This window comes from Ptiloglossa arizonensis, chromosome 9 (genome assembly GCF_051014685.1).
Source record: "Ptiloglossa arizonensis isolate GNS036 chromosome 9, iyPtiAriz1_principal, whole genome shotgun sequence".
Classification (NCBI taxonomy): Eukaryota; Metazoa; Arthropoda; class Insecta; order Hymenoptera; family Colletidae; genus Ptiloglossa; species Ptiloglossa arizonensis.
Window position 1 is genome coordinate 18,893,264 of NC_135056.1, and position 16,938 is coordinate 18,910,201.

At 49.2% G+C, this 16,938-nt stretch overlaps 1 protein-coding gene across 3 annotated transcripts in view; it reads left to right on the forward strand.

Annotated features, from left to right (window-relative positions):
• Nucleotides 1-7,713, forward strand: part of LOC143151736 (irregular chiasm C-roughest protein) — a 185,800-nt gene extending 178,087 nt beyond the window's left edge. Inside the window, exons 8-13 of one of the 3 annotated variants that reach the window (XM_076321155.1) lie at nt 307-547; nt 1,954-2,109; nt 3,207-3,454; nt 4,148-4,383; nt 5,537-5,666; nt 7,450-7,713. In XM_076321155.1, coding sequence (XP_076177270.1) covers nt 307-547; nt 1,954-2,109; nt 3,207-3,454; nt 4,148-4,383; nt 5,537-5,666; nt 7,450-7,548 — 1,110 coding nt within the window. In that variant the 3' untranslated portion in view covers nt 7,549-7,713. The remainder of the gene's footprint in view (nt 1-306; nt 548-1,953; nt 2,110-3,206; nt 3,455-4,147; nt 4,384-5,536; nt 5,667-7,449) is intronic. The other 2 variants (XM_076321157.1, XM_076321158.1) reach the window with 2 other exon arrangements.
• The last annotated feature ends 9,225 nt before the right edge of the window (nt 7,714-16,938 follow it).

Sequence of the window (16,938 nt, forward strand, 5' to 3'; positions counted from 1 at the left end):
GAAACGATCCGCGAGACGTCGTCTCGAAATCCACGGTTCGCGTAACGAATGATTTCGAAACCCCCGTCGCTCTCTGTAACCCCTGTGAAAAGCGCGGGATATTTTCCGATGGATTCCACCCTCTGTTTCTCTCTTTTTTTCTCGCGCGTTCGTATCTTTCTTCTTCTTTTTTCGCCCACCGTGTCGGAAGCTGAACGGGAGGGAAGGTAGTCGCCGTGTGTTGTCGGCACAGGGGGCAAAAGATTCGACGGGCCATTTTTTTGTTCTGTTTCTCTCATTCGACCGTTTCCTTCCTCGATTTCGCAGGTGAAGTGTACCGCGATATCTGTGCCAAAAGCGGACTCGGTGGTATGGAGCTTCGCCGGTCGCGAGCTCAATTTCTCGTCGAACAATACGCGTTTCTACGTGCAGGAGGAATACACCGGCGAGAGGGTCGTCAGCACTGTCACGCTGCTCGATCCCATATCCGCGTACTTCGGGGATTACAACTGCACGGTCACGAATAGCTTCGGCACGGATTCCGTCATAATCAAGCTGACGGCACACAGTAAGTTCATATCCATTATGACCGACCTTTTTCTTTCCATCTCTCTCCACCCCGACCATCTCCCTCTCGCTCCACCTCTCTTTCTCTCTGTGTATTTTTCCTCTCCGCCGCGATTCCGCGATTTTCAGCGCGCCTCGTAATCGCGCGCGGCACGCTCGAAATTGGCAGCGTTTTCCACCGCCCAGCCCCGCCCAATCTCCCCCAAACCTCCCCAAAAATGCTCGAAGCTGTTCGCACGGAACGAAGGAATCCTTCAACGAGAACAAACGTCGTGGTTACCGAAAAATCGCACCGCTCCGCGCTGGAATTCGAATCGCGCGTTTCCAATATACCTAGCCTGGTTCGCGTTGTGTTTTCTTTTTTGTTTTTTTTTTCGTTTTTTTTTTGACCGAAGGGAAATGAAAACACAATGACGAAATCCCGGTACCGCGCGCGCAAAGCCTTCGCACCCGTTGCTGATTTCGCAGTTTTCGAAAACAAAAAAAAAAAAAAAAGAAGGAAAAAGGGGGAAAAAACCGCGTTTCGGGTACCCGATGCGCTCGATCGGGACATTTCGTTTTCGCGGCCCGACGAACCAACACGCTCGCGTCGAACTTTGTATCGTCGAAACGCGACCGAATATTACGATATAAAAGCCTGCGTGGATACGCGTATTTACCGAAGAAACGGGTGAAAACAAAATAACCGTCGTTCGATTTTGACCTTTTTCCGTGCAATGTACAGCGGTCCGCGCAACCGAAACCATCTCGGGAATATTAATTCTCGAAATCCGCGGAGGCGACGAGTATCGTCGCGATGCGATTCGAATTCTCTTTTCGATTCAGATTCTCGATATTTCGAGTCGATCATCAGCGGCAGCGTACACACCACGTGTGTTTCTCCCAAAGTCCGAAGGAATCGTTCGAGTCGACCGAACATTGACTTCGACTCGAATACACCTGTCCCTGCGAAGAACACCAATCTTGGATCGCTCAACGCGATATTCCGCGAACGCTACGATTTTTTTTTCCAAATTCTACGTTCGGCGTATCGGTCGCGTACCGATTGACCCGTTCGTTGTTGCAAATAATACAAAGTACCGGTTGTGTACAGTTTTACGGACCGATGCGCGCGTTACGTCGTAAATTCACCGGGATTCAATTAAGCGACGCGGGCCGCGGTCCGCGCGCATTTTGCGTACACCTTGTAAAATTTAACCAGCCTCGTTAAGCAGTCGGTCGCACACGCGGCGATTCGAAATGTTATTTTGCGCCCGCGGTGATGGTCGCGTGTTTTCTTTTTTTTTTTTTTGTTTCTTTTTCGAGAATAAAAAAAAAAATTGTAAAAAGAAATTGTCCGACGAAAAAAGAACGGCGCCTCACGCGTTGAGCTAAATACCCGAGATTTTAACCAGCCGTGACGTTTAGCGTTGATTCCAGTCGATTGGCAAGTGATTCTCATCATCGGCGGATTGGTCGTCTGTGTGATCCTGATCGGGGTGATCATTATACTCATTCTGCAGTGCCGAGACCGCATCAAACAGCCACGACCGAGGACAGCCCAGACCCAGGAGACTGATATGCGTGAGTGGAATATCATGTTCGAATGAATTATAACGCCATTAGTCGCGCCGCGTTTTCCATTGTTTTTGTCCACGTGACTCGTCGTCGTTTCGTAATTTCTCTCTATCTCTCTCTCTTTCTCTTTCGCCGTGCAACGTTCTCCGTTGAGTAGTGGAGGAACGACACCGTTATCGTTAGACATCTATCGCTAACGACGCGGAAAAACGTTCCACGGACGGAAGGATAGATTATTGAATACGAACGAGCCCGATGCATTCGCGCTTAATCCTCGACCGGCTGGGTGGAGTCGACGCAACGCACACAACGCTCGATTGTGTCGCCGAAGCGTCGTATCTGGATGATTACGGCCAGACTGGTAGCCATTCGTAGTAACAGACGTCATACGTGGAACTTGCGAAACGTTTTATTTGGAGAACGAGTCTCTTCCGTTTTAAAGAGCGTGTATCCGTCGATTCGTTCCGTATTGTACGAGAACGCGACGAAAATAATCGCGCTGTACGAGGGTCGTCGGAATTTATCCAGTCGCGTTACACGGGGAACCGAAACCGAAACCGAACGATCCCTTCCCCTCTTTCGACGATTCGAAGCGGATTTATTTCCCGATTCTTTTGTCACGGGTTGCCGCAAGCCTCCGTTACCTTGGCAACGTAACGAACAAATCGAATTATTTTTAATTCGCCGAGCCGTCGCGTCGATGCGCGCATACAACAAAGCGTAAAAAGGAGATATCTCGTAACCCGAGCTCGACGTTCGGTACACCGTATACGAGATATCTCGCAACCCGTACACAACGCGTTAACGTTTACCGAACCTTTTGTTCGACGTATTTGCGCGCGCAAGGAGGACACAAAAGGACGAACGTGTCCCGATTACGCTCTTTGAATTTAGAAAAATGGAAACCGGTCGCGCACTCGTACAACGCGTTTCGCTTACATTTTTTTTGTTCTTTATCGGAGCGTCGACTCTGTCCTAGCCGTTCGTTCAAACATTGTATTCCGTCGGTCGCGAGTCAAAATCCGGCACGAGGAAATTCCGTCCCGACGACTCGATTGCTATTTTTTTTTTTCTTCTATCCTTCCCTCTTCGTCGTCCGACAGAAGAAACAGATTCGAACGCGGATCGATATCGGGAGAGTGACAGAAGCAGCAACCTCTCCGATGTCAAAGCCGATATACGAGCGGGATCGAGTGTCAGCAACGCAGAAAGCGTGACAGCACTTGACAGCGAGGGCGAAGGGAGCACGAGAGGCGTGAACGCGTTGGCGTTGGCTGGACCTGTACCGAATCCTCTGGGTTATCGTTACAGCGCCGACTACACGGAACCTTCGTTCCCGCCGAAAAACAACGTGAGTACCTACGAAACCGCGATCGAATTATGCGAACGTTCCTCGCTAACGAGAACCATCGGTGACGTACAGTTCCCGATCATCGAGCAACGGAGAATCGCGGCTCGTCCATTATTTCCGATACTCGAAAATTTCCTGCGTTTCGGGCAACTCGTTCCGCCGAAACCATCGATAGGACCGTTCGATCGCGGTGCAGTTCGAAACGCGTCGTCGTTGCAATTGTAAACGCAGCGAGTCCACATTACGATCGTGGATTACCGTGCTTTCGGTTTTATTTCACGCAACTGTAACGGATCCGCCAGCATTTCAACCTCGATGACTAACGATTTTGGACCGTACAGGGAGATTCACGGATCACTGTGGTACACCGATGCCAACCGTGCACTAATGCCGGCGCAGGGCACCGATGTCGTGCCCGGGCAGGATTAATTTCTCTTCCGTGCGGTTGACATATTTCGGTTCTCGTGTTTCGTCCGTAGCTACCGGCGAGGGAACAGGGAGGTATCGCGCGCGCGAGAAAAAAGGAAAAGGGAACGAAACGAACGAAGAATCTTAACGAAACGGGAACAGGAAGCGTGCGTTAGATTCTCGCGGTTCCGTTCGTTCTCGTAACTGTTCGGTAAAAAGCGAGTCGGCCGCGAGGTTACCGAGACATTTGTAGCTAACATTTTCCTTTCCCGTTCTCTGTTACAGGACGGCAGTAACAATAACGGTTACGTGCCGTACGTCGACTACACCCGCGACTACATGCCGCCCACGACGCAAGGAGTGGGCGCGTCCCGAGAATCCTTAAGCAGGATACCCTCGGGTGGGATACTCGCCTCGAAGAAGATCGGTCTGAGTTCCGCGAATTTGGGCACCTCGACCCCGCAAACGACCCCCGCGATCGATCCGCGTTTCTCCGCGACCTACGGAAACCCCTACCTCAGGTAAACTTCCACCGTCTCCGTCGTCGAGAGTGTCGACGGAGGAGGGTCGCCTCGCGTCTGTGTGTCATCGAGTCCGCAATCTAGTTCGACACGGTATAATAGACGAACCTTTGACCAACTGTAATTGTGTTTCGACGCCGGTAATCCGAACAGAGGAACGCGGACTGCGACAAAGACGATCGAGTTATAGACGGAGACGCTATAGATATCCGTTCCTCGAATCGACCAACGTGTCGCGGAAACCGGCACTGTATATATTACGGGGAGCTGGAAGAACGTCACCTGGATCACGAGGGGGAGTCTACAATGCGTGTGTCGCTCGATGGCGAAAGAACGCGATACCGAGGAACGCGCGTCCGATCGAAACCAGTAGAAAGTAAACGAGTCCAGAGTGGGAATAGGCGCGGCAAACGAGACTCCTCTTGCCCCTGCCCCGTCTCGCGTGCCATCGAACAATGCACGCACAGTAGTATCAGGCGCAACGGGACTCGGAACAACTCGAAGCAATTTTTTACTCGGTCGCGGAAAACCGACCAGAACCTTCGAACCAGTAGGATCCGTAATTCCATTCGGGTGACATCTTGTCTGCTCCCCGTAACACCGCAAGGAACTGGACAGACGTCAACTCCGTTAACGCGGAACCGTGTCTAAGGGGAATACGAACAACATCGAGCAATTTTTGCTCGGACGCGGTCCTTCGAAGGTCGATCGAAAACCCCCGATACGATTTACAATTCCTGCCGGATGACGTCTTTCCAGCCGGCACCTATAGCCGTCGAAACGCGAATTCCGTGTCACCGCGACGAAACAACAGCCCTCTTAACGTTTCCAATATTTACGACGTATCGATCAACGTATTTGCCGCACCCTCGTGCAATCGTTACTACGGATTAATCATATTCCGCGTAAATTATGAATCGTGTGTCTTGAATATTTATAACGTCGGTCTCTCGCAACGGGCGCCGGCCACGTTTTAATATTAATCGAGCAAATCTGAGCGACCGCCGCCCGATTTGCGCCCGATCCGCGGACCGGCGCGGCGATCGGGCTCGTAATGTTTACGGTGCAAACAGATTTGCGAGCCCCTCTCTGTGTCCGCGAGGCGGTGTGTATATCTCTTTCTGATACCGTTTCTTTTCCCACCGAACAATAGAATGTCAGCAGCGGAGCAGCTGAGACACGCGCCGCACGCGGCGGTGCCGGGAGTAACGCCAGCACCACCACCCTACACGCAAGCAATGAGAATGAATAGCTTGAATACCTTGAACGGCGCTGGACCGCAGGTTAGTACAATGACAGCGAATGTGTGTCAAATTCCGAGACGCAGTTGCGACATCTCGCCGTACATTCCTACGCTCACCTGAACTAGTTCTGATAAATCTCTGTTAGAGATAGTTGTAGCCAGGAATTGATCTAATCGAGCCGGTTAAATCGCCCCGTACGACACGAGTATTTCGTTTAATGCCGCTTTATCGTTCGATCGGAATATTTAAGCCCGGCGAAGGGAGGATAATGCGAGAGGATAATGCTTTTATAACGACTGTAAATTCAGTAATCTGTTCTCGGAAGCACCGACGAAACATAATATAATCTAAATTGGCCATCCAAGGCTCTACTTAGCAGTCGCGATAATTCTATAGAGATAATTGTCGATCAACCGACCGACACTTTCGCGGCTAGACGTACACGGACGAACGTGTTTTTGCAACTTCGTAAAAGTGTTATAATATCGCGTGACTGACTGCGAAGGATGAAAGCTGAGGTTAACCGAGCTCGGCGCGTACACCTCTGTCGCCGAGTATACTAAGCGGGCGAGAGCGAACGTCCGCGACGGTCGATTGCGTACTGTTGCGTTTGATAGCCGACGAGAGTCTCTTTGACGTAACCTCGTTAAATGTGCGTTCCGTTGACCGACCGACGCGTTCTCTCGCTCGCGATCAACCACGGAGTAAGTACATCCTGAACATCGATTTCCACCTCTCGACGGTTTCTTTTTCGTACCCGTAAATTGGACACGGATCTTAATGTTGACGTTACCTCGGATTTCCGTGTCCTTCCGTTCGTTCGACCCTTCGATCGTAGAACGACCCTTTAACGAAAGAAAATAAAAACACGAGTAGCGACAAGAGGCGTACCGCTAAACTCGACGGTCCGTACTTTCGGGAATTTCGCGAAATCGTAAATCACGGTTGATACGTTTCTCGATACGATTCGCGGACCGAGAAAAGAAAATAATTGTTTCCAGTTAAATCAACGGTGTCGTTTAATTCGATGCACCGAGTCGAACTGTAACACGAGAAAAGAAAATAACGGTTCCGAGTCGAATCGACGGAAAACGTTTAATTCAACACACGGAAGCGAAATGTAATAGAACATCGATCGTCCTCATTTTTTTTAAACAACGGATAATATAATATCGTCGTAATATCCTGGATTACCTTCACCCGTGTTTAACCATTCTCGAATAACCTCGATATTACAATTTTTATATCCAAAATGTAAACACCGCTACGCAGTTTAAATACACATTGTGTCGGATAATCGGTCGTTCGGATAACCGAAATTCGGATAATTGGCGGTTCGGATAATTGGCGTTTCGAATAACCGACACCGTGCCGTACAATTTTTGAGTTCGATAACGATTTCAACGTACGGTTCGAAATGGTTCAATCGTCGGTGAACATGGGTGTAGAAAATTTCAATCTGAAATTTCAGCCCTGAAAAAAGAAAGTATCTTTCCCTCGACAAGTATTACCAATACTCTGTTACATCGAGGGGTACCCTCTACGGTAATAACTCGCGTACCGTACGAGAATTATCGATTCTCGGATACGCGAAACACCGGTGGAGAACTTTTTTAGCGTACGCGACGCGAACGATTCCCATCGCGAATCTTGGCTAACAAACTCGATCAATCGACGAGACAATTACCGGGCGCGTATATCCGAAGCCACTCGGACCATCGATTTTAGCGCAGCCCGTACGATTCCCCGGGTTCGCCTGTTACGCTCGTTTGATACAGCCGGCTCACGGTCGTTAATTGCACGTTACCTCTGTGATTTCCAGGCACCGCTGTCGGCGCATTACATCACCGGCGGGCCGAACGGCGGCGTCGCGACGGTGAAGCGCACGTCGGCGGTTGGGACGTTAGCGACGCACGTATGAGGCCAGGGGGTCTATCCGAACTAGAACCATCGACGTTCGGGCCTAATTAGCACCGCCTTCGGACACCGCCGAGCCCTCGAGGAGCCACGCCACGGGACCGCGCCGAGATCGCGGGACTCGTTCATCGTCGATCCGCTGGCAAGAAGCTGTCGCTACAGGAGTCGTCACGGATCGGTATCCGAGCGTCGCGACGCCGCCAGACGAGCGTCCGCGATCGCACGGTCACCGGAGATCGAACGTTTGCTGGACGAGTCGCGTCTCACGGATGAGATCGAGGGCAAGAAGCTTCGAGCGAAGGGACGACCGCAAAGGACCACCGAGAACGGCGAGACCCTCAAGTACATCGAACTGGTGCTGCGTCAGCTACGAAGGGCCAGCAGGGACCATCGACAGCTCGTCGAGCAACGCAATCGTTCGGTCGACGCCGGCCAATCCGTGCACGAGTTCACCGATCCCCGTTTTTGGAGATTCGCGACCACCCGTGAACCCAACGCGCGCGAGGACACCTGGCAAACGCCGCGCGTCGTATCCAGGCAGCGAAAAATACGCGCGACCGACGATCCTCGCGAACTAGCCCAGTATTCCGGTTTCGACGCAGCGACGAAGCTGTTGGCCAAGAGGAAAACGTACGCCAGTGTTCTGCATACCGTGATCGGTGGTGGTCATCAGCAATCGAACACCGGTCGACACGGCTCGCGATACGTTCCCGCTTACGAAACACCGGGAATCGATGCACCGATTATTCGATAAAGACTCACCGGACAGCTTCGCGACGGAGCCCCCCCGTGACGCGTAAGGTCGATGTCTCCGAGAGTCGACCGAGCAAAGAGGAAACAAAAAAAAATATATATATAAAACGAAAGAAACCAGAAGAGGCAACGCCACTGCGCGCTCGCGCGTCGCACCTGTTGGCGATCCGACCGATATGGTAGCCGAAGATCGCGACCAGTAAATTCACGGTGACTCGTAAACTCTGCGGCCGACTCGGAGAAACGGTCAGCAGCGGGAACGGACAGCAGAGTATACAAGGGGCGAGCCAACGTGGTCGTATTCCATTTAAGAAGACTGAAACACGGGGAGCAAGGAGGTTCCTCCGTCGCCACGAGGACACAGTGTGTATTCCTTTTTTTTCTCTCTGTCTCTCGGTGAAACCTTCGAGAGGGAGAGAGAGGATCGTCGCGAAAGTCGAAGCGATACGCTGTGTACGGCTCCGGTACGGGATACGAATAAATCGATTCGACGTGGAAAAAGAACCAACGTTCGATCGACGCGGATCGAGAAGCGGGACGGTGGTGCGTTCGAGGAGGTCTCGTGTTTTTCGGGGTACAGAGGAGGGTATAATAAACGAAGGACGGTGGTTTTAGGTTCGTAGATCGAAGGTACTCTTCGGAACGAGAACAGACCACTCGGTATCGACAATCTTTTTATTCGCATAATTTAGATCTCGGTAAGCATTTAAAATCGTTCGTTCGAAGTAACGAAGAGATACACACACTCGCGTACACGTACACGTACACGTACATACCACGCACACACGTACATACACACGCGGGAAATCGAATTCTCGTCGCGGATCGCCGTGGTCGCAGTAGCAGTCTACTTACGGGACGAAGCGCGCGCGAAACGAAACGCTCGAGGAGGCGATCGTGTGCAGCGACGGTAGGAAGAAACAAGCGGAAAAAAAGAAGATAAAAGACAAGTCTCGGGTGTCTCGCTTTTTTTGAATATGTGATATGCAGACGGATGCCCGGTGGTTCGGGGCAACGACGAATCCTTGCCCTGGTCGCGTCACGTGCGGACGCTCGGGCAACGTCTCGGCTGCTACTACGACGTCACTGTGTCGCGCTGCCTTTTTTTATTTGTAGGGAAAAAAAAAGAAAAAAAAGTTAATAGATCTCGCGCGGTACACGCAACGTAAGCGCACCGAACGAGAACAATGGACGCCTCGGACGATCGCGGGGCTCGCCCGACGAGACCCGGTTCGCGATCGTCCCGGTCCACTTCCGGCCTGAGAATTCGATCGCAAGCCGAATCCACGGTTCGCGATCGCGATCGACGCGCGCGATGCGCGAGGCCGACCTTTGTAAAATAGATAGCTAAAATGATTTAGGTATACATATGCGTACACACGCGCGTACGAATACGCGAGCGCGCGCCTGTGTACGCATATTATACACCTGTTGTCAATATGAACATAGGGCCTATAGTTTGGCGGCGCTACGAGAGCAAAACTCTATTGAAAATAAGCTCGTTCGCGAGTGGAACGGCTTCCTGTAAATAAATACGTAACGATATTAATAAATAAATGAAAAAAAAAGAGAGATAGGGAGAGAGAAAGAGAGAGAGAGAGAGAGAGAGAGAGAGAGAGAGAGAGAGAGAGAGAGAGAGAGAAGACGAACTATCGAAGGGAGGGAAGCGGCGTTTTGGACGAAATGTCGTCGCGCGCGCACTCGTTTCACGGTGGAAAAAGAACCGAGCGAGCGCGACTCTCTTTGGACTAAAGAAAAGGATAGTCCGGGAAGTGTCCGCTCGAGTACGCTCGTTGATTAAGTTATTCTGGTTTTCCTCGGAAGTGTATTTGTACATCGGTTCGTTTTTCCGTTCGTTTCGCAACGTCTCCGTGGCTCACGGCCGGGGACTCCACTCGACGGTGATCCACGGAACGGCCTCGAGTCTAAAGAGATAACGAAAAATGCAAAACAAAAAAAAAGAAACTAAATAAATGAATAAACAACGCGACGAAGAGAGATACGAAAACAAAGTGTCGACGAACGAAGAGACGAGATACCATTGATTACGATAACGAAACAGGGTAGCCTATCAATTATTAAAAACGATTCCGAAAGAGAAGGCTGCACAGCACGGACTGGCCCGTAATCGCGTGGCGCGTCGGTGATCGGCGAAACAGCGTGGTGAAATTAACGAGGGAAGCTCGAACGAACGTTGTCAGTGGTGACGAAAAAAAAAAGGAAAAAAAACAAACAAACAAACAAACAAAACGCATCGAATGAACACGACGACGAGCGTGTGCGTCGCGTTCGACGTTCGGAGCTAGGTGAACGAATCTACGTTTGTATTGTCAGATGATATCTTTATATTGTGACGTCTGTAACATAATTTCTGTACATAACTGGAATTATTGCTCACCGTATCTCGTAAGATTTAGTTAGTTTTGTAACTGTGAAGAGAGAAAAAAAAAAAACACTATTGTGCATATCCGACTTTACCGCGAGGAGCTCCGTGGCGGACAGTTCCCCCATATCGCGAGGTGCGGCGGCCGACCGTCGTCGGGGATCGGAAAAAAGAAAGAAAAAAAAAGATAAATCAGTATTCGTAACGATACTTCCTTCCTATTGAGGACTCGTTCTCACATTCCGCGATCCAACGCCGCGCCCGCTCGCGGTCCGATTGTCCATAAACGATCAGTTCCTTTGCTCGCGATCGCAACGTCGTCGCGTCGACGGTGAACGCGTAACCGCTCCGAACGAGGATTACACATTGTAGTATTATCGTACTCGTAAGCATCTTCGACTTTGCGCGTCGTTCGTCCGAGCGGACGCGTTCCCAGCGTCGCGACGCGTCGACCAGCCTCGTCGACGCAGGCGACCACCCGTCTCCGAACTCGAGAACTGTCCGTCGGAAGTCCGCTCTTATTGTACATCAATCACTCTGTACGATTGTTCATGCTGATGTTAACTATTCGAAAGCGAGAGAGTGAGAAAAAAAATTTTCCAGATTTTCAATTCACGAGCGCGCAAACGAAATCCCACGATGCGCGTGCACGCGCGCCAAAGTTCGATTTCGCGTTACTCGAGCACGCGCATCGCACACGCACACGGAAACACACGAAAAACACACACACACACACACACACTCGTAACATGTAAATGTGTAATTGCTTGGTGGAATTCCGAACGTGTACAGATTTGAGAAAAAGAAAAACGAAAAAAAATACACGAAAAACATGCATAGACACGCGCGCGCCCATTACACACGCACACGTACACATACCGCGAGGAAACTCTTGTTCACCTGGAGTTTTAGTCGAGGAGAAACGATTTTTTGGCGCACGCGAACGTTCACGGACGGCGCGGTGACATGCCGAACAGAGAAAGAGATCTTCTACATACAGACACATGATTTCTATTATAAAGATAGTAGGTTAACGAAGTATTCTGCGGGAAGTAATTACAATCAATGTACCGGATGGTCCGTGGCGATGTTAAAATTAGAAAAGTTTATGTCGTTTGAATCTTAGGAATTTACGCCTTCTTGCCGCGGTGCCATCCTATACGTATTAATTGGTTATCTGTCAATTATTAATTAAATTATATCGATTTCTTCGCCTTTAGTCAAGGAAAGGAACGCGAGCCGCGGCGGGCGTGTGTAACCTCGTCGAGCGCGTACGAGCGTCGCGCGAGCCGCTTCCCACGTGCGAACGCTTCTCCTCGCCTTGTCCGGTGGAAGCTCGCCGGGAAGGAGATATAAATGTATATCTTCGAATAGTTTATTTTTCTATAGTGCAATCATTTCCTTTCGTGCAATTCCCGAGATCGTTGTTTTCATTCAAAGTTTATCCGCGCGACTCGCGCGCACGGAGATACATAATTATTGTACGATACTCTACATGTATGTTCGCCGCGCGGCTCGACGAGGCGACGCGGTACGCGGCTCTGTCGCGCTGTGTCGTAAAACGCGAAAATTCTTAGGCAATCTAAAACGAGAGAGAGTCCTCTGAGCGAAGAAGAACGGACAAGGCGTTCTCTGACTGTGCGCGAAACGAGAGAGAAAAATGAAAAAAAAGAAAGAAAATACGAGCGAGAAAATATTGCCTAATCGGGTGAGCGAGGGAAGATTTTTCAAATTTGTTGATACATTTCATACTTTACGACTAGGGATTATGGCCTATTACTAACTATTTCGCAAAGTTTATCGACTCGGTCGTTTTTCATCCCTTCGCGCGAACGCGTTCGGCCACGTTCCCGTGATTTAATCGGCGTATACAACCCCCTCCCCGGTTACGAGGAGACAAAGTGCAGAGAAACGAGGGGGGCAGAAATTTACAATTTCGATTCGATAAACGTGCCATACTATTGTTCGCCCGTGTAAATAACGTTTCGACGATCGGGGGTCCGATCGCGAAATCTGTACGAAAGAATAGAGGCAACGAAAACCGCAAAAAGAAAAAAAAGTAAACAGAGAAGAGTAAGAAACTGTGAAACAGTAACGAAACTATTCGATCGCCGAGGAGTATCGGCAAGTAAATCGCGCCATGCGAATCCGACAACACGCGCGTGTGCGTATTAAAAACGATCGAGTCGCCAATCTCTCCTACCCCGTACCTACTCCCTGTTCCCCACCTCTTCGTCCACCCAATTTGTGAAACGGAAAGTGACTTTTTAGGAGTCGAACGATGTTTCGCGCGCTAATCGTGAAACTGCGTTAAACAGGTCGCATCGATACTGAGTATAAAACTATTTCGAACTCGACTGAGCGACATGTAGGAGATATATATATAATATATACCCCCATATTTTTCTCGATGTTAAGCTTTTTTCTCATGAACGCGTACGGCGTGTAACTGCCTGCGAAATGGAATACGAGCGAAATCGTTGCGAATTCTTCGAAAATATCGGCGTATCGTATCGGGTACGAATCAGCAGGGAGGATCCGAGGAGTTGCGATCATTGTTGCGCGAGTATCGCGAGGGCGGGAGAAATCGGACGATCGTTCCGTGACGATCGCGAGCAACGATCCGTTGCGGAACGATCGTCCGTTTGGCGATCGAAAATTTCGACGAAACGACGTCTTTTCTATCGATACCGCGACCTTCACCAGCGGGACCCGTTTTGTTCGTACGAAAACAAAAAAGAAAGGAAAAAAGAAAAACGAAGGGCAAACACGATGATTTAGCCATCCCGGTAACGCTGTTACGTTTTTTTTTTTTTACACACAAACTCTCGAAACGACGTACACCGTGTGTAGTAATCTCGACCAATAATTTGAATAATCGCGCCGTGAGTTCATCCGATTCTCTTGGGAACAATTAACGAAGACACACGCACGCACACACGCGCATACATACATACATACATACATACATACATACATACATACATACATACATACATAGACACAGACGCATTTCTCGCCCACCGTCGGGAATCTCTTTTTCGCAAAATCGGAACATCGATCCATCTTAAGTACGGTAGACTGCTCCAACTTCGTGGAAATGAAAAGACTGTAAACCGCGTGAAAATCGACTGCCCGTTGGAATTGTACAATAGCGAACCTCGAATCGCGATTACGCTACGAATTTGCGTACGCGAGAGATCGGGTGCACGAGACTCGCGTGACTCGCTCCGAAAAGGAACAAGTATACGCTCTGCGAGAGAATAGAGAAACAAGCGAACCGCCCGGAACGTCCGTGATAATAATTAGAGACGTTCGTGATATCCTCGGCGAATAGGAACACCTTCGTTATCATTTTTTTCTCCGTGTTCGGTGTGTTGTGTTTTTTTTTCCATTTCTTTTTTTTTCTTTTTTTTTCCCTTTGATAGGGTACTCTCGGTTACCGTACGCGTTTGATTTTCACGCGGCGCTCGTGGCCCGAGCTCTATCGACGCGCAGAAACGTTGCTACGCGATCAAACCGCGCACAAGAAAACTTCAATTTACGCACGAGGCGCGACAAGGTGCCCCGTGACGTTCACCGACCAATCGACGAGAACAAACCCGGCGAAATTTTTCCAGACTGGATCGAAATTCGTTTCGAGAGCCCGCGACAATGCGCGGGTTAATTACACAAGTGTCGAGGAGCAACTCGACCGAATGAAATGCATCCAGGGAGAGTCCGGCGCATCGAATCGGGGAACCTCGCGAGACTCTATCTAGTTTTGACCCAAGTACGGTAATGCTTCGTTTAAAATTCGAAAATCGAAACCGTTGGATATCTTTGGTCGACGCGCGATCGAGAATTCGTTCTCGGTTCGAACGCGAAGTCTCTCGAATAGAAATGATTAGCGACGGTGCAAAATAGAGCAAAATAGAGCAACAGCGTCGATAACAGGAAGTTCGTTTCCGCGGTTAAATTCTCTTAATGCTCGTTTCAATTTGAGTACGTCCGTGTTCGGTGTTGAAATTATCGCGGAGTAAGTAACGATTTTATTCGAGAAATTCTCTCGAGGCGAGGAGGGAGAACAAACACGACGAAAGTAAACGCGAAAGAAACAGTACGCGGCGCGAGGATCGGATTACGCTCGACTCTGACTCGTGTCTAACTCGCGGTAACAGGCTCAGGTGGTACGCTGCGAGTTCCGACTCGTGGTTCAAGTCGAATAAAGATAACCAACGGTTGAGACGATTTTCTCGATCGCGTATCCACGACGGGAACTTGATCGTTGAACGAAGCATTACCGTGAACCCGCACACTCCGTAAACGTTTCCTCCTCGATCGAGTGTTGCCGGTCGGAAGACTGTTTCGATTAAAATTTAACAAACCGGTCGATCGTAACGGGACTAACGGTCGCGCGCGCACTCGCCTTGCAGCCGATACTCGGCTCGTTGATCTCGCCAGCGAATTCGACGTAACGAAAGAAGCACACGGATTTTATAGAGTTCGCGTGGCAAACGAGGAAAGACGGAAACACGTGTAAATATTTCACTCTAGAGATTTGACTATGAACAGCGAATCATCCTTTTTAGTGTACATTACTTTGTAACATAGCCTACGAATCGTTTAGCTAGACACTTTCGAGATCTACGTACGAAAGGCAAAGGGGAAGGAAGACGAGTCGCCGGTTTTTCGGGGGATTTTTTCCGTTAACGATCGATAACATTTTCTATCGTAGCTGCCCGACAGAGTTGTTGAAACGCGATACGGGATTCGACGATTCGGCCGTGGGGAGGGGAAATATATATTCTTTCGTGCCCGTTCCGGTCTCACATTCCGAATTATTCGTAAATTGGTCTTGATATTCGGGCGCGGAAGAACTTCGATGCACAAAGGAAACAATAGCGATCGCCGCGGCAACCCGAAACCCCTCTTCCCATTCAGACGCGGAACGTGTCAATTTGTCACGAGCGATACTCTTTTTCTATCCGTCGTTGATCGTAGAAAGAACTTTCTATCCGAATAAAAATTCCGAATAACGAATAGCACGACTCTTTGAACACGGAACGAAGATTATTCGATTCTTTATTTAGGTGACTTTATCGTCCGGTGTATTGTTTCCTCGTCCGCTTGATATCGTGGATCGGCATTTCCCAAATTCTTTTCTTTCTTTTTCTTTTTTTTTTTTTCTCGCAAAACGCTTATTCGTTCTATTCAATTATCGGTCTATATTCGTATATCGATAACCGAAGAGAAAAGAAATAACGTTAAAAATCACGATACGAAAGCGAACGTACCCGTAATTACTTTTCCAATTATCGATTACGATTTCATCACGGACCACTTGTTCACGATGCACGGAACAACACTTTGGGAAACCACTGCGCTGGACGATTATCGTCCAACGAAGATCGACGAACGTTCGCTGATCATTTTTATACATCGAAGAGAATTCATAGATATCTGTCTGAAATAATCGCGGAGGCTCGGTCGCTCGTCTCCGTATCGATTCAGTTGCAACTTCAATCCCGAATTCCTCGCATGTACCTGTAGCGTTAAAGATCGGTTAAACGCGGTAGCGACGCCCGCGGAAAAGACCACGCATCTCATTCGCACAAGATCTTCCGTTAGCGAATCAAATTTAGAGAAAAAGACAGAGAGAAAGAGAGAGAGAGAATGTGTGTACGCGCGGCTGTGTACGTGTGTGTGTGTGTGAGAGAGAAAGAGAGAGAGAGAGAGATTTCTTTGTGAATCGAAAGCAACGCAAAATCCACCCTTCGATATCGATAGTGTGCCAACAATTCCCTTTTATCGTCTTATCGCGTTTTTTCATTCCCTTACGACGCTCCCGAACCGCTCGGGGGTTTCGAACACGTTGCAACGCGCGCGCCGAATAAATATTACCGTAAGCATAAGAGAATAAATTTTCTGTCGCCGGACGCTCGTCGGTGATAAAATTGAACAAGCTCGGGGCTATCCGACTCGTCGAGAACAACCAAACGAGCGAAGAAACGAAGCGTTTTCTTTTCTTTTTCTTTTTTTTTATCACGTTTCGAACCAACACCGCGTCTCCTGTGCTGTCCTCTTTAGAAGATGCAACGTAATCGACGACGCTGCGACGAATCACGATAAGAAAGAAAAATACCACGAATGGCCCCGAACTTTCTTCATTTTAATACCGCGAGAACCAAAGTACAAAAACATTAAGACGAAACACGAGAAACATCGCGACGCGTCGTTTTCAATTTTCTCAACGTTTCCCGCGTCGCGACAGTCGAT